At 40.4% G+C, this 22214-nt stretch overlaps 1 protein-coding gene across 4 annotated transcripts in view; it reads right to left on the bottom strand.

The window, feature by feature from the left end:
* pard3bb (par-3 family cell polarity regulator beta b) overlaps window positions 1–22214 on the bottom strand; it is a 313361-nt gene that overhangs the window by 3055 nt on the left and 288092 nt on the right. For 3 of the 4 annotated variants that reach the window (XM_015359593.2, XM_015359591.2, XM_015359594.2), the window contains one exon: window positions 15638–15714. In XM_015359593.2, the coding sequence (XP_015215079.2) occupies window positions 15638–15714 (77 nt within the window). The remainder of the gene's footprint in view (window positions 1–15637; window positions 15715–22214) is intronic. The other variant, XM_069196274.1, reaches the window with a different exon arrangement.

A 22214-nucleotide genomic window follows, 5' to 3' on the forward strand; every position in this document is an offset into this window, starting at 1 on the left:
GAAATGAGTTGTATGACGCCCTCCTCTTCACTCTACATTTGGCGAAGTTTTGACATTTGTCTTTGCATCGCTTCTTCGTGGTTTTGAAATTTGCTTTCATTTTTTTGAAATGTGGGTAAAAATTCACGTGCTGCGTAGTATCCAGTTTTCATGAAAAAAACATTCGCAAAAGAACTACGGGTGTGCTTTTATATATTCAGAGTCTGATCTTAATTACTCCTTTGACTTTTAGTATTGTACACAATATTCATCCCCTGCAAAAATGAAAACAAAAATGCTTGTCTCGTTTACTTAGTTCAGTAAAATAATCCACAGTCTGCCTGTGAATTCTTCAAGTCGGATATCCAGCCATTTAATAAACAGGAGCATCTTAAAAAAAGAATGATTTTTATCCTTCAACTCCACTCTTCAACAGCACAGAACTCATGATGTAGGTGTGAATGTACAAGCAATATATAACACATTTTTCTAATTCACAAGATGCTTAACAAGATGTCTGTAGTGAGATTCATCTGCATCTCTGTTAATCATTCCAAGCTGTGCTTCAAAACACAAGGTGACATGCACAAGCAAGCAAGGAATCTGTATATAAATACAGTGAGCATCAAAAGAAACATCACTTTCAACTGCAACAAATCCAACAGATTGTTACGAGGAAAATGACTGTCATTTTTTGTTTGTTTACGGAACAGACATGACAATAGGTACATCCATTTAAATCTGTCATCAACAGGAGCTCCACTGTGAAAGTCTAGCAGCATGCGTGTGCTCTGACAAAGCAGCTGCCTGAGAGAGCTACAGATTCTCCTGAAGTCACCAGAAAGCCTCAAAACCCCTGTCTAGAACTTGCTTCTATAGGATACTACAGGTGCAGAATTGGGAAAATGAGATTTACAGGGGGAATCCCAATTACACCAAAATGCTCTGATATCTCCAATAGAACAGCATAAAAGAGTAACTGAGGAAAGTCAGTCTACGTAGGGGCTCAGTATTGAGAAGCATCTCGGAATAATTCAATTTTTCAAACAGTGGTGGCTATGTTATTTAGGAAAAGACATGGGTCAAGCGTCTGACATGGGTTTCAGAAAACACCGACTTCTTTAGATACTAGATATCCAATCTAAGAGCAACATTCATGACTATTGTCTGATTTATAAGCCATTAAGATTGATGATAACAGAATATTTTGAAAGAAGCCGACTCACTGCCTTAAGAGAACAAGCCCACTCTTACACAGTGCCAAATGCAGAAAGCGATATGAGCTATACATCTGCAATGCATGCTTTGCACTGCTTTGCTTTCACTAGTTTGCAGATACTGTCTTGTGGGATTGTGTCCCCACTACTTGCAGATCCTGGACAAACCCATCTGGGTCTCTGAGCCCTGAATGTGACCTGTCATCTCTGTTCATCTCACAGATTTTCAATGGGGTCCACATCTTGTGAGTTGAGTAACTGAAATTACAGCCGTCATATTCTCGTCTCACCAGAGATCGTTGCACCAAGCAGCATGAGGAGGTGCTTTATCCTGCTGGGATCTTGTCATGTCAGGTGGAGCCCACATGTACAGCAGAAGTTGGGTCCAAGTGACTTTACACACTACCAAACCAAGCACTGTTAGACCTCCACCTCAATTGCTCTGTTGTACACACCAGTTAGAGTAACATCCTGCACATCTGCACCTTGTTCACTGATGTTCAGCATCCACTCAAAACCTTGACTCACTGCTAAAGAGCACTTGGCTTCATTTTCACCAGGCTTGACATTTAACAGCTTAAATCATATATCACCAGTTTTCAATGAATTGTCTTATTAATAGCATGACTAATAATAATTTCATCCTTGAAGGATCCCAAAGTGCTTTTGACATAGAAGATGACCCACTTCGGTCAGCTCCAGCTTCATTCAAGCACGGCACCCACCTGGGTGACACATAGCACAACAAACAGCACTACCAGTCCCACTACACAGCGGTTCAACAGGGGAATGAGGAATTGTTTCATCAATTGATTTAAAGGGGAATGTTTGGAAGAATCAGCTATACAAGTTAAGAGCAGATGTTAGCCAGGAAACTAATCTTTTGAAAAGTGCCACGGTATCTTTAATGACCAAGTAGTCAGGATCTTGGCTTAACGTCTCTGATGGCACCACCCACAGGAAAGTGGTGGTTGGGTTGGGAAATGCTGGTTCAAAAGATCGCCACCTACTGGTACACCAGCATAACCTGCACCACAAAGCCTAGTCTTGCTTAACTTTTGAGATTTGAGAAGGTCAGACTATTTAAATATTAAGATTCTTTGGGTGTGTACAGTGGGTGGAATTAGACAATTAACATTTTAAAACAAAAAGTTTTATTTTTTGCATGGTAAGAGTAAGGTGTTGCTTCCTTTCTACTTTAAAAAGCAAGCTCCAAAGCACACCTGGAGCCACCCCCTTAATTTGCAAAGCCGCAAAATCACAACTGGATTCAACAGATTTTATACAAGAGTTTAGCGTGACACACATTTCAGCTCTTCAGTTTTGTTGACAAACCACATCCTACCTCCCTGTCCGTGATCCTCTGGAAAAATACACACTTTTACACAGTACAGATGTGAAATCGGCTAACCTGAACAAAATCAAATTCTGCTGCCATATTACGACTGACAGGGCTGAACACCATTTTAACAGCACTCTGGCCAGCAACTGCGAAGGTCTCCCAGGACTGCACCTGATACCTGGAACACAAGAGTCTGGAACACACTGAGGAAGGTGATGTAATACTACAGCAGAATAAAGTCTACAGATGCAAAAGGCCCAGAGATTTAAAAAGATTTTCCCTATCTGTGATACATCCATGCTCGGATTGCCTTCTCAGAAAGAATACATGCATCGGCTCCCTAGAAATTCAGAAATGGAGCAAGGAGAAGGAGTGCTGGAATCGCTACAGTATAATACTAGTCTGTAGAATAATCACTTATAATCCTGTGACCAAAGAAGACACCCTAGCTGATCTAAAGTAAAGTATAGAAGATTTTCAATGCAGGGTTGTTCTACATAGTCCGCTCACTGCAACATTTTCCCCAGCTTGGACTGACCATAGAAGAATGCTTTTCTGTGCCCACGGTAGGATTTTCTGAGATGCAACCTGATATACAGTACCCTGTCAACAGGATACTGCTTCCTGTCACACTGCATGCATTACCAAGTGTGATCCCCTGTCCTGTCATGCCAAGCGCTGAGCCTTGACCTCTACCCCATCAGACACGTGTGGAATCGCCACTCCACAGCTAATTCTCTTGCCGGCAGCTGCAGAATGGAGGCAGGTCATCCTTGGACAGTACAGCAGACTTGGCCAGCAGCAGATGTGATTGAGTTGCAGCTCTTTCATTAATTCAATAAAGCTCCCAAAACAGGCAGAGCCTTCATGAAGTGGACCTACTGTCATCCGGATACTTGCATCTGGGCAACGCGGTGATTTAATCACAAGACCCATTAAATATGGAACAAGCTAGTAAAGCCATCTACAGTAAATCGAGAAACGAGAGCCTGGCCCCAGGAGATGATCTGATCAATGACTCAGAATGGGTGTTAAAGCTGAGGGTGTTTGCTCCACCCAGATAATTCAACGCTCGGATTATTTCACTGAACGGGACTGACATTTCTCCTAGAGTCAAAGTTTGATTTAATGCGGTGCCTTAAATCAAACATTGAAGACATCTGCAAAATGACCGCCTAAAACCACAATAAACAAAATGAGGTTCTTTGGAACAGTGGGCCCTGATATTAAAGCAGTAGGCCCTTCCATTACCAATAACAACAAAAATAGCCACTAGTACAAGTCTGCTTGAATATGCTTCAGTGTTTGTAAAAATGGGGCCTTTTTTGCAGAATGATTAAAATTGCAAATCAGTACCAATGGTAGCTAACAGTAAGATTTGTGGCAATTAAGACAAACTGCAGAAGAACCACTATTTAAAAATTAGAGGAGGTACAAGCAGAGGAAAGAAAAGATTGTAATTCCTGTTTTTGTTGATGTGCTGAGCCACATGATTCACCTTTTTTTACCTAGGAGTGTATTTATAAAGGGAATGGCAGATCTGACTCTTCTGATATATTATACCTCCTTTGATCAGCAGCCGGGAACCACTATGAGCATCTGGGTCATGCAATCACAGAAATCCGGAGACTCTGGAACAGCTTCAAGCACGAATTTCCATTTCAGCTAAGTGAACTGCAATACCCACTGTCACGTGACAGGAGGAAGACAGCAGGTATATGTTGCAGTGCCTTGGGCTTTAGGACTAATCATTTCTTAAGTAGAAGGCTTTTCTTCCAGCTAAGTATTCCCGAGCTTGGATTTCTGTCTATATTTTGTGAAGGACCCAGCACTCCAATTGTAGCTGTATGTTTCCCCTCCCCACACTGAATGACATGACAAAAGAGAGCAGACAGTGCGGTGAAAATGTTGAAATGTTTGCCAAGTCTCCTAGGTTTATGTACGATTTGCACTATTTCTGTGTAGATATGAATGAAAGAATCTGTATATGGTTTTATAAGGCACTGTACAGATGATGTGTGAGACTCAGCTGGAGGTATATGCTACAGTGCCTTGGGCTTTAGGACTGATCATTTCTTATGTGAAAAAGGGCCACACGGTCTTTAATAAGAAACCTGTTCACTTAGGAGCTGAAGAACCAGGCATTCCAAAAATCATCAACATCCACTTCATCTTTTTCCAGCTTTGACCAACCAATCTGCTGCAGCAGTCTTTTCTCTTCAGGGCCTTGTGTCTGTCATCCCCTAGGTTACTGACTGAAGTCCTTCCGGTGTCAAATGAGTTATACAGGGAAAGGGGGAAAAAAAAACACGGCAAAGAACACACACGTAATGCAAACACGACAACCCGTTTTAACACACTAACCGGCCAAGTTTCAACACGGGCAAGCAGGAGTAGAGACCCACAGCGAGACAGAGCCTGAAAAACCCCGCATCGTGCACAGAAATAAAGCTGGCTGAAGGAATTTCCCTTTTGGGGTCTCTATCAGCAGCGAAGGGCAGCTGTGGATTACTGTGGTATGGGGTTGGAGCACACTGTTATTAGCAAAGCATCCAGAACTAATATTTGTGCCCTAATTCCATTACAGAGTAGGTCTTGGGTCCCAGCTGGGAGGCCTGTGCAGGCGGTTTGCTGGGCAGAACTCCTGGCCAAATGGCAGCCAAAAAACAGATGCTTGGCAGGCAAGAGCTGCTGACGGGTCATGACAAACCTTACTGTAAGAGTAGAAGGCTCTTCCTGTTTGTTTAGTCCCACCCCAGAGCTGTGAAAGGGGCTAATTCAATTTCATATAATCCCCGTCTGATAGAGAAACCTAGCATTTATTTTTTTTTTTAAAAAAGAGAAAAGAACAACATTCAACATTTTTCCGGCTTACTCGGCGAAACTCTGATAATTTCAACCTCTTCCTTGCATCTGCTCAAAGAATCAACGTTAAATTCCACAGACTCGCTTCGCAAATCCCCCCTCCCTCCCCTAATAATATCAGAGTAGCTCAAGCAGCTGGCGGCCCTGTCTAACACTTTAACCACGAGCGCAAAATGACTTTGCTTTTCCAGGCATTCTATTAAGAAAGACAGATAATGGATAGTGAAACATCTATTATACACTTCATTAGGAGTGACTTTCAAGCCTGTCCTGTCTGGGACAACATGTCAACCACAAAATTATGACAATTCTTTCATCCAAATTTATGGGTTAGGATTTCAAAAAACATGCGAGGAAATTTGCCAGGGGTTTACCATTACGACGCACTCACAGCTTCCTGGATTTCTTCCTGAGTCTAAACCTTCCCAGGAGGGTAGTGATGACTGATACTCATCACAACAGAAGCAGAATGATGAGGGAAAAGTGACACTGGATAAATTCTAATGAACAACAACACTTCAGCAGGTACAATAGCTGTGACCGGCTTGGTGAAACCTAGACTCCTCAAAGACTGGCTCATTCGATCTGGTTTTTGGTTCAAACGTATCTGCAAACATCCTATTGTTCTAACAATATAATGCAGAAGTTTTAAAATAATTGGAACAAGTAAAGGCAAATTCAACTGCGAAACATTCAGCCTTCTTCAACCATTGTTTCCATTTCTGTTTCTGTCTTCCGACATGGAATTAACCTTTACTCTTTCCTTTGTAGCCCACGCATAGTGACGCATTCCCCCAGTCGAACATCCCCCTCAGTCAGTATAAAAATCATGCTGGTTTGGGCTCCTCTAAAGCTCACTTCTAGAGTCTCCCAGTAAGATTAACATGACACAGAGAAATAACCAGCAATGTGGAAGAGCGGCTAGGGCTCAGGAACCTGAGTCAGAGGGTTGCGGGTTCAAATCCCAGGTGGAACATGCCATTGCACCCTTGAGCTGTGCTGCCCTTCTGTATACTTGGGTCTCCAAGTCCTCTTGATGACAACTTAATTTAGTAAGCTACTTAGTAAAGTGACTTTTTAAGTCCTTCTTCCTAATTAGGGATTAAAAAAAATGGGACATCAGTTTTTTGGGAAAGTGGGACTCATCCGATTCTTTTGTGCATCAAAGTGGTTTTACTGTAAAAACAAACCTGAGAGGTGAGGTGATTAGGCTAGAATGTCACGATAAAGACTTCTATCTTCGTTCCAGCAAGAAAACAAGCTTGAGCTAGCAAGCAGATTTCTTTCTACACCTGTTTCTAAAAAGATGTCAAGAGAGGACTTAACCTGCGCCGCATGCTCTGAAAGTTTAATTGTTGTAGCCTTCGTCACATGAAGCTGTGATGTCCTTAACATATAGTAATAAGAGGGTATTATTGTAGTGGTTGAACAAATGTTCCCATGCTCTTCTCCCATGGAATTCAAAGAGAGATATATGAAACTGAGGCAACTACATTTTGCTCCCAGAATTTTGCTTCCAGTTTTGCTGCAAGGATATTTTCCTACAATAATATGGATGGATTATCATGCAAGAAAATGACAAGCAGCAAAAGATAGTGATAAATTTATATAAATGACTAGTAATAAACTCCCTATAACTCATAAGACCCAATTTAAATTATGCTAGTTCTTCTGGCAAATATTTTCTTGTTTTCTGGAAACAATACAGATCTTTCCAGAAATGAGTATAGTTTTTTTGGTTTAAATGATACATATTGCAGGTTAAACCCCAAACAATTTGGACGTATAATAAAAAGGAAGTACGATTGTTTCAGATAAACATTACTGAATGTTTTTCATTCATCCATCCCAATGAAGAGTACAATCTTGGGAAGTGACAAACAGTCCTTCTGCTCAACAGGAATTTGGTATGCAATCATTTCTTCCAGAAGTAGGGAATGCACCCTGTGAAAGTAATAATTTAACACCCCCCTGTTCAACGGGAGTCATGAGTTACACCTCTCCCAGCTGGCTCTTCTATCTTTGCTGTGGTTAAACAGAGAGTAAGGAAACACCATTAAATAGCCAGGGCTTGTTGTTTCAGCTGCCCAGGGAACGGTGTGTATCTATAACTCAATCCACAGACATACCTAACCTGAGGAACCACAGGGAGCTAACATTACATCACCACTTCTCTCGGCTTCATTTCCCACATTGCAATTTATAACTATTGGATTCCACGCCAGGGCCTTGAACCTGCCGTTTTGTTTGCTTTTGAATTACAGAGTTTATCAGGTGTTAACCAATGGTCAGCCTGATCCAGCCCTCTAGCGATTTCTGTGGACAAAGATGCCACAGGCCAGGAGCTGCTGTTAGGAGTCACATGTTATACAGTGTGAAGGTAAATATGTTCAAGAAAACAATACTGTCAGTTAATTCTTAATGGCAATTCTATGCCATCTGGGAATACCACAACTGATGCTCTTATAAATGACCAATTTATTGCTCATGTCAACAAACAGCTTATATTATCCAAATATTTTCATTTGAGAGACGCACATACATGTAAATTCCTTCTAATTAAATAACTAATTTAATTTATACTGGCATAGACTTCAACATGGAAACAATTTTGTCGGATGTAGAAGGATTTGTTCTTTTCTGGAAACTATCCAGATTTTTCCATAAATAAGTAGACATTGTGTTAACAATGTTTTGTTTTAAGTCAATGTTGCAGGTTAAATCCCAAACAATTTTCACATGCAATAATAGTGAAGTTGGAAAAGTTCAGATTATTATTCTATACCTATTATTGAATTAACTGGAAAAAGCTTTTCACGTTATCATAGTCGTAGCATATGCAAATTGTCTGGGGTTGAACCTTCTACAGTACAATTACATGGAAAAATAAAATGCTTTTTTGAAAAAACAACAACATTGTTAACATTACATTTGTTGGTTCATGAAAAAATCTGTTCAAAATCTCGAATTTGTTTTACGAGTCCGACATCAAAATACAACAACCATCTTTAACAGAGAGGGCAGGTCAAACAATATTTCAGACACATATTGTAGGAAAACTATAAGAAAATAGAAGACATGAAATGGCATCTTCCATGATTGGATTCAAATACAGTCACATTTGTTGTTTGCAATAACATTGAAAAAGGTAATTTCCATCCTGCTATTGCCTGGTTAATAATTGATCGCACCAGATGCAAGAGAGCATTCAGAGTTGTGACGCTGCTGCAGTCAAGCAAACGAGCTCTATTTACCAAGTTATCTCACAGGCACCCACAGCTCCAACCTCCTTACTGCTTCAAGTTACTCTCAAAAAACAAAGCACATCATAAACAGGAATACACCCATCTCCATTTCAGGAGGGAATTACATAAAATCAATTTTTCCTGACAGAAACAGTGATTTCTCTGACTCCAACGAAGCAAACCATCTCCTCTGAAGCTGTGGAGAGTTCAACATAGTGTTGTATGCACTGTTAAACGATTGAATTGTATTCATTACACCAGTCCCAGGTTTGGGATTCCTATCTTGCCTTGGAAAAAAAATCCATACAGGAAATCGTCTCAAGAAACTTTGTGGGGCTCACTGTTTAAGAACACTATCTGGCCCATCTAGCCTGTTTGGAAGATATTGGCTGTCTGATGCAAGAGTCTTCTCCAGCTCCAGATTATTGGCTGCAACCTCTTTGTGGTGATCAAAGCTATACACCCTTCTCTATGGGAGATGTTACGAGTAATTGTACAAATTGACAGAACATCTCTTGAATTAAACTGTTTGCTTTTAACTTTAGATCCCATATACTGTTTTTGTCTTTTTGTATTGTGTCCACCATAGCTGGAAACAGCTTAATTTGATTCTCAGCTTAATCTGGGGCAGTGTGGTGGCTCTGTGGCTAAGTATCTGCGCCTGTGGTTGGAAGGTTGCTGGTTCAAATCCCGCAGCCGGCAGAAGAATCCTACTCTGTTGGGCCCCTGAGCGAGTCCCTTAACCCCAACTGCTCTAGGGGTGCTGTACGATGGCTGACCCTGCACTCTGACCCCAGGCTCTCTCCCAATCTGTGTGTCTGTGTGTCTCATGGAGAGCAAGCTGGGGTATGCGAAAAGATAATTCCTAATGCAAGAAATTGTAAAGGGTTAATAAAATGATGTTATTATTATTATTATTATCCTCAGATCAACAGGCTAACCACCAACCAAACGATGACAATGCCTTCTGAGTTACGTTAATTTATGTAACACTGAGAGGAACATAACCTGTATCCAATTGATGTGTGTTGCGCTCCATTTTGTAGATGTCTTCTCTCAAGTCTGTTGTGATTGGTATGAGAGGAATGGCATACCCTTTGACCTCCTTCAGAAGAAGTAAAAAAATACAACAAATGCTTTAGTTTTTCTGTGCCCGTAACATCGTGGGTCACTGTGGTTGCTGTACCAGTTTAAGGAATGTGGCCTGTAACAATAAACCCAACATACTTTTTGTTGATGATTCATCTTCTGGGAAGGTCAGAAAGGATCGTCATGGATAAACAGAACATGAGTGAAAATGAAATGAGGTGAACCACGTCTTTAAAGGTGTACCAAATTTCAGGTTCATGGAAAACAACACAAAAACTTAAAGAGAAACATATTAACACTACAAGATAACAGTTTTTCAAGCCCATTATTTCCGTGTAATGCAGACATTACTCCCAAGAATGTGTATAGTCATTGCTGTTTCAATGTATAAATATCAGCTTTTTGGTTACAGCAGACATATAGGTATTTGTAGAATCACTGCAATGAGGTATAACAGGGGCATCTACCGTAAATCTTGTAGAATCTTTTTGCTTCTATCAAGCTTTGTTACAAATGCTGCTGCTAGATTGTTTTGTCATTACACCTAAACACATGTTTTTGACATTTATTACACTGTGCATTCCAAGCTTCACTTGATTCATGCTGGATTTTAATATCTTTAGTCAGGTTGTAAACTGTGACTATATGCCTGGAAACCCACCACACAGCATGCAGGCATCAGATCTTTGATCTGGTTACAAACTGAGCGGACTCATGTATTTTCAAGGACGGAAACCGAAATCCGTTTTCACATCATGTCAAAAATATTTGTAAAATGTGTGTCGGCAGGGCTGCTAAAAAACCTACAGGTGTTGTGGGGTGAGATGAGCATCATTCCGTTCCTTAAATAGAAGAGGCACCGGTTGACTTTTAATCAGAATTCCTATGGTGCAAGAGGAATGACTCTGGAGAGGCCAGGCATGTATGAGGTCACCACCTGTTGTGGATAACATCTCCGAGCTCTAAAGCAAGCCAGGCTTGGAACCCTATGGATTGCACCTCCTCCCAAGAGACCCTTGGAAAACACTCAAAGCACAAAGAAAAATGAGAGGGTCCGTTTTAGTTTTAATTGCTTCATGTGGGTTCCCTGTCAAAGCTGATACCCTGACATCTTTGAAGAAACAGCTGGATAAGTGCTAGATGGGCTTAATGTCATCTTCTCAGCCGTCAACTTTCTTATGTTATTAACTAGTTGCATGTTGCTGTAGATCCATCTTTAATGGTGGAACCATCAGGATTGCAAACTTGATTACCTTCCAGTTTCTTTTCATGACCTATTCAGACTGTACAATTACCTAGTACTGCAGAATCCCTGCCATTTTGTCTGTTCATTGTATGGTCTTACTGTAGTTACAGCTTTGAACGCCTGCATCTTGGCTATATTGTGACACCCTCATTTTAGACAACTTACACTGCCCAAAGAAGTAATATAAAACTGTTGTTTGCATCACTGTACATAATGTAATATTACTCGTGTAGTCAGCTTGGATAAAGCTGTCAGTTAAATACGTTAAGAACTTCTTTAACCCAGAAACGTACCCTGATTTTACATTTCAAGCCGGAGACCGCCATGTACCCAGCAGACCAGCAGTGTAGCAGACCCAGCAATGTAAACCAGCAGATGATTGGAATTTCTTACTTTTTTAGAAAACAAATGACACGGAGCAAGAAGGCTGCCTTGCAAATGGACTGTGTTACAGGAAGTTTTCCCAGACACGCTGCTAATGCTACTTTTGGGGCACTGATCTGAAAACATGATCTGCTTGTAACCCTGAAATCCTGCCATTTATTTTTGTATTTCACACAAGAGTAAAGACACATTGCGCAATTTATTCAGTTTTGAGTTTTTATTGAGGGCTTTAAGATTCCCATTGCCTATAAAGGATTACTCATGCTACTGACTGTTGTTTAAAGCATTTTCTCTGCTAAAAGTTGCTTCTCCTTGATTTTATCAGTAGAACACTTTCATGATTCATTAATCACTGGGAATCAATTGCAAATATATGCACAGTGTAATAAAAAAATCTTTAAACTTCATTATCTAGCTATATTAAAGTAGGGTCCTTTTTCAAGTTTACTATTAGGCGTGTGCTTTTAAAGTGAAGGTTGCATATTGGACTGATTAAGTGTTTCACAATGCCCAGCCAGGATGGATTCATAGTTTTTTCACATCATATACAAGTGTTTGATTCAATAATCATCGCCAACCATAACCAAAGATGACAGAGACATCTCCTCCGAAAGTGATGTAAGGCAGCTGCAATTTTTTAGATTAAAACAACTTAATTTAGAACAACTGAGCTAATTCATTTAAAGCGGTCACTTCAAATGAATAACCTAATCCCACACTCCAGACTGAGAAAAGGTTATCAGTAGATGCCCATGTTTGCTTCAACAAAACAGTTCACTTCAAGAGAGTGTTTTGTTAACCACTGTTAGTGTTTTGGTGAAAAAAAAATAATCAGTGAAAAGGAGCAGGCTTACTTTTGCCTACATTCACCCCAAGCTAAGAAGATACAAAATGTGTAACTGTGGTTCAAAAAGAACAATGGTTCATTTAGTTAATGTTACAGAAAATTCAGTCATTTTTCTGTAGACTGTGCACACTTAACACTATGCGCCACTTTGATAATCTCATGACTGATTCTGTACTAAAAAGCTGTAGTATGAAGAAACCAGGTGTTGCTGGTAAAGTCAAATAACAGAAGAAATGTATATACATAGTTTTTGAAAGACTAGTATGTTTTGTTCTAGCTGCACCTCAGCTGTGAGCCTGCAAGCGCACACGGGGGAGGACGAGGGGCAGGCAGAGTCCTGTGACCTGCTCACTTATCTTTCAACGTGTCGGATTCTACACTGCCAGCCCCCATATTGAAACTCACTGACAGGAGGCCACATGGGTCGCAGAGAGGGGACTAATCCCAGTCACAAGCACTAACTCATCCGTCACATGTGACCTGAACCCGGGCTCAACCTCTGTGAGGGCAAATGCCTTGAGGAACCCCCGAAAGAGCATTTCGGTCTTTGAGCCCTATCAGATTATTTTGTGATAAGAATAAAGAGGCCCTTACCACTATTCTTCACTGTGTTCATCCATGTACCTAACTGCTTTATCCAGGGGAGCAGGAGTCTATCCCAGCAAGCAATGGGCACAAGGTGGGGTACGCCCTGGACAGAACACCAGTCCATCGCAGGGCACACACAGACACAGACACCCACACACTCACACCAGGGTCAATATCCCCAGAAGACAATTAACCCACCAGTATGTTTTTGGACTGTGGGAACATACAGGAGCACCTAGTGGAAACTCACGAAACTCAGGGGGAGCATGCAAACTCCACACAGATGTCACCCCAGGAACTGCCCACTGTGCCACCTACTTTATTGCTTTATTAATAAAAAAAAAATAATGATGGATGGAAAACAAATACAGTTACTGTGTTCTGACTGTGTTTGGTGCCTAGGTTGGAGCAGGTGGGGAACACTGGTTGCCACAGCAACACAGTGCTCACAGAACAGTGCAAATTAGTGTAATGCCATTTCTTTGAGAACAGCAGGTGTATGTGTTGAAGCACATGTATAGGCAGCTCTGTTTTATCTGTGTCAGCTCAGGCTGTTACACGCCATGTATTATCAGGTACAGAAAAAACAATATATATAGCATTAATCCCATCTTATGGGAGCCAATCGTATCCCATTTGTCTTCTCAACAGATATCTTGTTTACTGCAAACGGCAATCCTGTTTAAAAGAGTCATAGGAGGATTTAAACCAAGTCAAAACAAGAAAACAATTAATGGCTCTAGTTTGCTTCTGTTTAATTTTCTTCTTTGTTGTGCTCAAGTAGTTGCTGGAGATGTTTAATTTTTCATTTAAAGCGGTACAAATCCTAAAAAAAGCCATGAAGGCCTGAATTCCACTACAAATCTTTAAATCCTTCGGGAGCTCCCTGGCATTCAAAGACTGCGAGCTGTCCTCAGTGCACACAGAGGCAGTAGAGGTTAATTCCACTCCAAAATGGAGAAAGGAAGAAGAAAAATTACTTCTTCAGCGGTGGATGTTTCTTCAGGTGTGTCGGAGAACGCAGGAGAGAAAGGGAATATAGGTACTTTAGGAATAAAGTAAAGGACATTTGCAGTTCTGTTGAAGAGCTCCACTCTCGAAATTTTTCATTGGCTGGTTAGGTACTTTTATAGAAAGGAAAACTCTTACACGAGTCTTTCTCTTCTAGCTGTAAGTTTAAACAGCAATTAAAAATCCAAAGAATCCAGAGAGGACTTCCTTCAAGGTTACTGGTGGCTTTCTGATCCCCTTTTGAACTTTATTAGGTGAAAGCTTAAAATTCCATGCCACCTGACCTTCACTTGAAAGCAAGAAAACCTCTCCAGACTTTACGGCCTTCGCCACAATCTATTTTTACTAGTTGAAGTATCGTAAACCACCGTTTCATACCTGTTTTGTTTCATGTGCTTGCCAGAGGATTCAGACAAAGCAAACTGAAAACACGAGGCCTGGATGTGAGAATGTATAATAAGTAACATTCAGGATAAACCATGACTGAGATCCTGTGTTCATGACCATTCTAAACATCCTCAGAACGACAGGTGCAACTTTTAAATCCTCAGGTGATGGCAACGCCCTGTTTCCATAAGCATTTTTCTCAGTTGGTTCTGAACCAGCACAGCGCCTACTTTGTTTCCATCACTAACTATGCTGTGAAAATGTGGTCTCGCACATCTGCAGCTGGGCGTCTGGACTTGCAAGTTCACCTTTTTACTTCAAAGGAACCGAAGTCTAAAGAGCCCCACATTCAAAACCGCGGCAGAAATAAAACAGTGAACTCATGCCTGCTTTGCAAGAAATGCTCCTTGTTGAAAGAGGAATGGCCACAACACACACCAGTTTGACTGGAGGTATTGACTGGCCAAACTGTTCTGAATTCCCCTCCCCATCAAATAGAACAGATTCACTTTATGTCGGCCAGCAATGTCAATTTCAGATAATGGTTTCTTGCAATGTCATATCAGTTGTATAAATCTAAAAAATATATTTTTGCCTTTACTATTAATAACATAATTAATATCTATAATTGGGGTCATATGGAGGGATACTGGCTGCTATAAGCCTTACATTGTGTTGCAATAACAGAACCAGACGCGACATCTGGTCATATCCCAACAAGTCAAACCACAGTGGAGATGTCTAAAGAGCATCTTCTGAAGCTAAGTCATAAGTTAACATGATCTAGATCACAGACCTGTGAAAACAGGTAAACTTAACCACATCCAAATATCACATTAGCCCTGCGATAACATTTTTGCACTTGTTTTTTTTTTGTCAAGCAGTCAAACATTTTGAGAATTGAAGTCCCTCTCCGCTGTCAGCAAGAGCCATGCTGGGCCATTCAACACATTTTAACTTAAAACTTTCAAACCTAGCGGTTGGCCAAAAAGTCACACAACTGTGGACAAAACCTCACTAAACCTCTGTCAATTTAATACGAGTAATCTTTTTGGCTTTCTGTAACGTCTTTCTTTCATTTCTTTAAATAGTTTTCTTTAAGGTTGTGACCAATCTACAACCACAGTCAACTGGTGGAATGAGCTGAATGCATTTTGGAGAAACAGGCAGGCCAACGCAGGTTCCTGTTTTTCTGGCCAGAGCTGGGTGCGTTCAGTTATCTCCTTAGTTATCTGTTTACGCCTACTTGCCTAACCTCCTTCACTGATGGAAGCAGAGGGTGAAATCCCAGGATGGGAAATTCCGAAGGCACATACTCCGGATTTAATCATAAGCCTTAAAGCGGATTACAGTTTACTCTCCAGTCCCTTCCCTTGTGGCCTCTCTTCCCTTTTGAGGGAAATACCAACTGGTAAAGGTTACCAGAGCCGGACTTACCGGGGCAGGGAGGCATACTGTCGTTCCACGTCTTCGTACCTTGGGATTGCGAGACGGCTGTCGTGCCCTCTGGGAATCTGGAGCCAGGGAAAAAAGAGAAAGAGACACCGTCAGCGCGATGCAGCTGGGAAAGTTTACCAAACACTCAGCTGCGGTCCTAAAAATTCTCACCAAAGCCACGCAACTCCTAGATGTTTAAGAACAACAAAATATCAGTTAGAAACAAGAGGAGGACATTCAGCTCACGGAGCCTGATTTGCTAGTGAGACGCTAACTGATCTAAGCACCTCAACCAGCTGTTTCTTCCAATAAGTCAGTGTATCAGCTTCAACAACAGTCTGGGTAGCCTGTTCCGTATTTCCAGTGTCATTTTTGGTAAGACTTCAACAACCCTCGCCTTTTGGTTTTGAATGGACTTCCACTTAGTTTCCACTTGTGGATCTGGTTTGGTTTTATTTTTTCTATCCATTACTGCACACTTTCGCTACAACCGATTTCTAAATGACATCCACACCATAATTAAGCTACTGTTTGTGTTCAAGTATGACAATGGAGTAGGCAAGGAAGGACTGTTTGTTAAGTGGCCCTACCCTGCAGCCTTTTTCAAAGCCCGGTTTATCTTTCTAGTAGAGACGTACAGATGGGAAGCAGTGAGCTTTAAGTCAACTGAAATGACTTGAAGCCAGTAAGAAAGATCCTGAAAGCTATCCAACCGGCCCCAGCTTCAAGGAAGCCAGAGGATGAGGAGCTTAACTCAGTGCATCTCCTAAGCTTAATAATCCCTAATTAGATGTCACTCACCTTTGCCAATTAAAAAGCGATCTTTTTAAGCGGATACATTTTGCTCATTTGTCCGGGGAACAGAAAGGGGAAGCTTTCTACAACACGTGTTATTTTACAAAACATATTATGTTTTAGGTTCTCTTTGATTGTTAAAAACCCTTTTTGGACACTTATTACAAAACTGCTTTTTGTGTCAAAGACAGTGATAAAACACTCTTTATACCCGTTAAGGTTTTGCCAGGGCATTATTACACTGGAAGGTGAATACTGTGATTTAGATCCTACTAGCTCCACAGCGTAAACCAAGTTTAAAATAACCCCAGTTCAAATAACCACATAAACAGTTTATACGTAGCTAATATAAAACACATTTAAACATTTATAAATATAACAGTTATAAATATTTGAGATTGGCTCACTTACAACGGTAAAAAACAAAATATTACTGCACTAAAAAGCATGATACGTCTGCAAATACAGCAGAGTCAATAAACAATAAATCTAGACATTTGGCAAATAGGAATGGTATGAGGAATTTTAGAAACAGTTCGGTGTTTATGACAGTGGTATGTTGGAGCCATTACAGAAAACAAGCTCATTTTCCGATGGCAATATGAACAAAATAGCATCATTCGTCTCCATAAAAGGATTTTAAATATACAGATCGCCATTTCCTGACCACATTATTGTGGCTTTCAGCAGCAAATAAAGGCAAACTACATTAACAGCGGTTCGGAATATGAAGGTGCTATTATCCTGTGTGAGACTTGTCGCAAAGAATAAAATTGTTACTGTAAAGGGCAAAAGGTCAGGGGTGACTGAAAGGCCACGATAATTGACTCAGGAAATAGCTAAAAAGTTAAGATCTCCTTCCTTTTCATTAACCATCACCAAAGCAGAGACCTACCACAAAAAAGCAACAGCAAAAACTACCAGAATAAAGAAACACATGTGGATTTGTACAGGGCGGACTTATATGAGAGGCAACTGTCTAAAAGCTCCCGATCTTGATCAAATTATATAGGCGAAGTTGAGATTATTGTGTATTTCAGAGGTGACCCAACTGCTACAACTTGGTTTGAGAAGAGTGTTTTATGACACAAGGAAATATCCTTTGGTTGTGTGAAGCACCTGGTTCACACTGAGAATTACAGGTACAGAAAGACTGAATAGATTGCTTTTACTGTGGCTTCTTACGGCTTCTCCCATCAGAGGTGTGTCAAACACACACACAAAGCAAAAAATAAAAATCACATCACATACAGGTGCATAAAATAACACGTGAACTGAAAGTGGGGGGAATACACCTAATTACCTTCATCAAGGAGTTTTATTGCACAGGGGACAAAGAATGTCTTATAAATGTTTTTCCTTCACTTTGGTACCTGAAACCCTCTCTCTGATGGGAAGATTACACACTAAGGGGAAAATGAATGAGTGGAGTCAACTGTGATACTCCTGGCCATTCCGAGTTCTCACCTGTAGTACAAATCACCAGGCCGGGCCTGCTGGTTCCTGATTATTTCTCCTGCCATTCTCACAATCCTAAACAGTTTGATTTGACCTTTCACCCCCAGATTTCCCTACCATGCTGTCATATTAAATGCCAATAAACTCTCCACACGGCTTTAATAAGCTATTTTTAGGACATTTTCACCAAGATGAAAAGTCTTGAAATGAAAAACTTAATCTTAAAACATTATCTATATTTGTATGAATACTTTTACAAAATCCAGCAGCTTTCTCTACTCCTGACCCCTGCACCCCTTAGAAAATGGTCCCTGAAGACCAACCTTAAAAACAAAGCCCAGCTCCAACATTTTTCTTGCTTTAATGTTAAATTAATATACGTTGAACGCATTAACAGAGCAAAAAATAGTAACAAACTTCATACAATTACACTGAGGTGCTGCTGTTTGACAACAACAAGTATTTGAATTTCAGTTCAAGTCACTACAGCTTGAGTGTATCCACAAATCATGGCTCGCGTTTTGATTTACAGAATTTATAAACTGAAGGCATTTACTGTCTAGTAGTGGTTTATAAAAAGAAAACATTTGCACTATTCCAAACCAAATAAATGCCAGAAAGCAATGACATTATCAGTTTGTTCATAAGTGCTGCTGAGACAAAATAAACATCTTCTGTTGCCTAGCAGAAGTTATTTTAAGACTCATATAGTGTTTGTTTAAGACAGGAAAATGTGCCGGACTTGAAAATAGCACTTGTTAAATGTTAATAACTTCTTAATGAGTTTAACCATGGAGTGCATTTCTTTACTGCTTAATTATGACAGCATAATTCTGCATGCATAAACCAAGTGTTTTTTTTTTCCAGCCATGGAATGGGGAAAATAATCTTTCTGCAGCTTAATTGTAAAATGTGATTGCATAATTTGGATTAAAACAGATCGCATGGGCTTTTCGGACTTGGTATCCAGAAATATTTTCTTATTCTTACCTCAAATGGGAAAAAAAGAAAATAATTTGATGTCCCACTTACGGAAAATCAGACCTTTGCTGCAAAATGACCATAATCCACTTTGAGACCATAGGATAGGTGACACTGAGAGGAGGCCATTCAAACTGTCTAATTCCTTTTGGTCATAGTTAAATCACCCAAGAACTCCCATTTCCTGAAAGGAGCCAGGGTATTGGCTACAACTACATGGCTGGGAAGCTTGTTCCATACACCACCTTGTGCTCACTTCTGAATTACTATTGTAACAACTGGTCTTCAAGTGATAACTTACAAAATCTAAGGTCAAACATTTTTCTTCATTTAACGAGGAGTACTGTAGAAGTTTATTTTGTATATGTCCTATCCATTTTCAAAACCGACCTGCCATTCTCCTCATTTAACATTTGGCCTAGTTATTTACTTATCACTTTTACAGAGGACTGCTGAAAAAAAAGTTTCAGGAGAAAATAAAGACTTCTATTTTCCCTAAAAGTATAGTAAGATAAGATTTTTATTGTCCCCTGAGGGAAATTTGTCATGGACACCCAGCAATCCTGTACATTTAAATAGAATGCAAACAAAACAAAACAAAAAAGAAGAAAATAAATGCACATTACTATATTGCACATGTACAGTATAACTCATAACAACATGTAACATTTATCACACATCACTATATTAATTCCGTGAGCGGGACCACAGAATTAATACATTATTCACGCTCCTGGACAATGCACTCAATATCTCTTTTAATGGGTTCTGAACTTTTACAAATACAGATTCAGGTCACACCCATTAACGAAGCTGAGCTTAAGAAGAGCTGTCTAGTTTATTAATACGCTGCAGTTCAACTGCTGGGTTGAGCCACAGATAAAATCCTGTGTAACCCAGATTGAAGACGTTAAAAAGCTTAACCCTGCTCTTCAAGCCCTGTGCATTCTGGAGTTATATCAGCGATAAGGGGAGATCAAAAGCTGACCACAACTGGGTATACAATATGGAGGAAACCAGCACAATTCAAAGAAGACAAAGTTATTGCATTAGTTATTGTTCTGGATTCCTGGCATTAAAACGCACTTAATCGGCAGCATGATAGCAATTTCCTTTGACTGATGTCTTATCCCTGAGGTTGCAAAAATATTTTCATTGTTTCATCTGAGGGAGGGCCATGTCGCTCACCGACTGTGATGGGCACTGCCCGGGCAGGAACACACAACCAGTTGGGAAAAGTTGCCCAAGAAGGACTCTTGACGTAGCAGAAAAGAGAGACTTGTGTCTTGCCACGCATCTGAGAGCTTGCAGCGATGTCAGCGAGAGCTGCTTCGCACCTCCAGCCTGTGTTCTCTCTCCTGTCAGCAGGCCCTGACCATGTACCATGTACTGTAATGAATGGCTCTGGAGGTGTGCAAACTACAGTAGGACATTTTCATCTTATTCTCACCCGGTTTATACAGGAGTGGCTGCAAATTTGAAAAACTCTACAAATTAAGTGTATCTGCAGGCAAGGGTACTAGCAGTTTATAAATCCAGCTCTTAGTCTGTCATTACCTTGACATCAACACCTGAGTTTGATTGCAGAGACTTTAGAATTAGGTGTTCAAAGTTGTGTAAATTATTTTCAAAGCCCCCTAAATGCATTTGGCTTTTCTAGTGCCTATGTCTGAATGAAAGATCAATGAAAGTATACCTTGCCTTGATTTAATAACTACACAGCAGGGCCTAGAAACCCCCTCATTCCCAGAGAAAGATGCAGTGTCTAATTTCTCTGTTGAACAACTTAAAAGCTAATGGTCTAAAGAAAATCATTTCACGCCATGCCGCGCGCAAAGGAGAGGCCCGAGCAAAACTAATTCAGCTGAAGGTAACTGACATCTAGACTCCCCAACCCTTCTCTTAAGAAGATGATATTCACTCACACTCCCACAAAAGAATTTATTGCTACAGACACCTATAAAAAGAAAGCACAAAAGAAATAAAACAAAGTAAATAAACTGATAAAATAGCTTTTAATAATGTATCATCTAAGGGAGTCAAACAGAACTGGATTTTTCCAGCCAAGAGCAGGTTGCCATTAAAGATTTATTACACAGACCATTTATTCAAATATATGGCTGAGAAAGTTTTATGTTTAAAAGAACTGCAAGACTGGCATACGTGTAAGACTTTGTGTTATTGCCTTCAGATCAATAAATGTCATCTCTGCAGTAGAAGACTTTTTTAAAATGACCTGTCACTACCATCTGCAAAATTGCAGATCTGTCCTATAAAAACAAAACTAGAAAACCAAACCAAATTGAACAGCACATAGATGTCAACCAGGGATATCATTTTACAACTTGTGATATCTGTAGGCTTGGTCTCCCTTCAAAAGAATGCAGACTGAAAAACCTGCTTGCATGCTTGTCTTGATATAAAGGCTCCAAATGTGAATTTTCACTACTGTGTATTCACCAGTGCCCCAGACAAAGAGATTATCCATTGAGCTGCTGGCTTCAATTGAGTTATTGGATCCCAAATATCTTGGAGTCAGGGATACTTGAAGAGTCTTGCTAATTTTTTTTTGCTCGTGGTTGTGGTACTGGGTTCCACTTGTTCATTTTCCACACATGAACGACTGGCGGTACTCCGCCATATTGGGTTTTACAGATAAAGGCACTCTTTTTGGCAACCATGGTAACAAGGTTGAATTACATTTGCCAAACAAATTAAATCGGTTGTATTTCTAACCCTTTCCGAGTGTGAAGAGCTTTGATTAGTGTGCTGCAAGCTGCATCAAGTGGTTTTGTAGCAATAAAAGAATACACTGAAAAGATTAAGCAGCAAATAAACATTAATGACAAGCAAAAACAGCTTCGACAGAACATGTCGAACACAACCCGTTTATCATTGGGAGGCATGGTGCCGCAGTGGTTAGTGTTTCTACCCTCAATGCTGGGGGCCCTGGGTTCAATTGCTGGGGTGCGGTCTGTGTGGAGCTTGTATATTATTCAGTTAACCTCACAAATAAAGTGTGGAAGGGATCTTAGACGTTGCTCGCATGCGACTGGAAAAAAATAAAGAAATATTACCAACAATTCAAGATGAAACGGGAGAAAGTCCCAAAAACGGATGCTTTAGCCCTTCCTTATAAATGTCAAATCCCTCAACAGAAACATGCTTTAAAAGAATAAAAGGGGCTCGTCCACGGCGATTTCAAAAAGCACGTCCTAAACAACACCCGAGTTTGCACCCGGGAGGAGGTCATTCCGTTTATTCGCTTAATCAATCCAAGGATCTCCTCCCTCTCATTCCTTGAAGGAAGCGAGGGTTTACTGACTGCGAAAACACGTCAGGA

Source organism: Lepisosteus oculatus, chromosome 12 (genome assembly GCF_040954835.1).
Source record: "Lepisosteus oculatus isolate fLepOcu1 chromosome 12, fLepOcu1.hap2, whole genome shotgun sequence".
In the NCBI taxonomy this organism is placed as follows: Eukaryota; Metazoa; Chordata; class Actinopteri; order Semionotiformes; family Lepisosteidae; genus Lepisosteus; species Lepisosteus oculatus.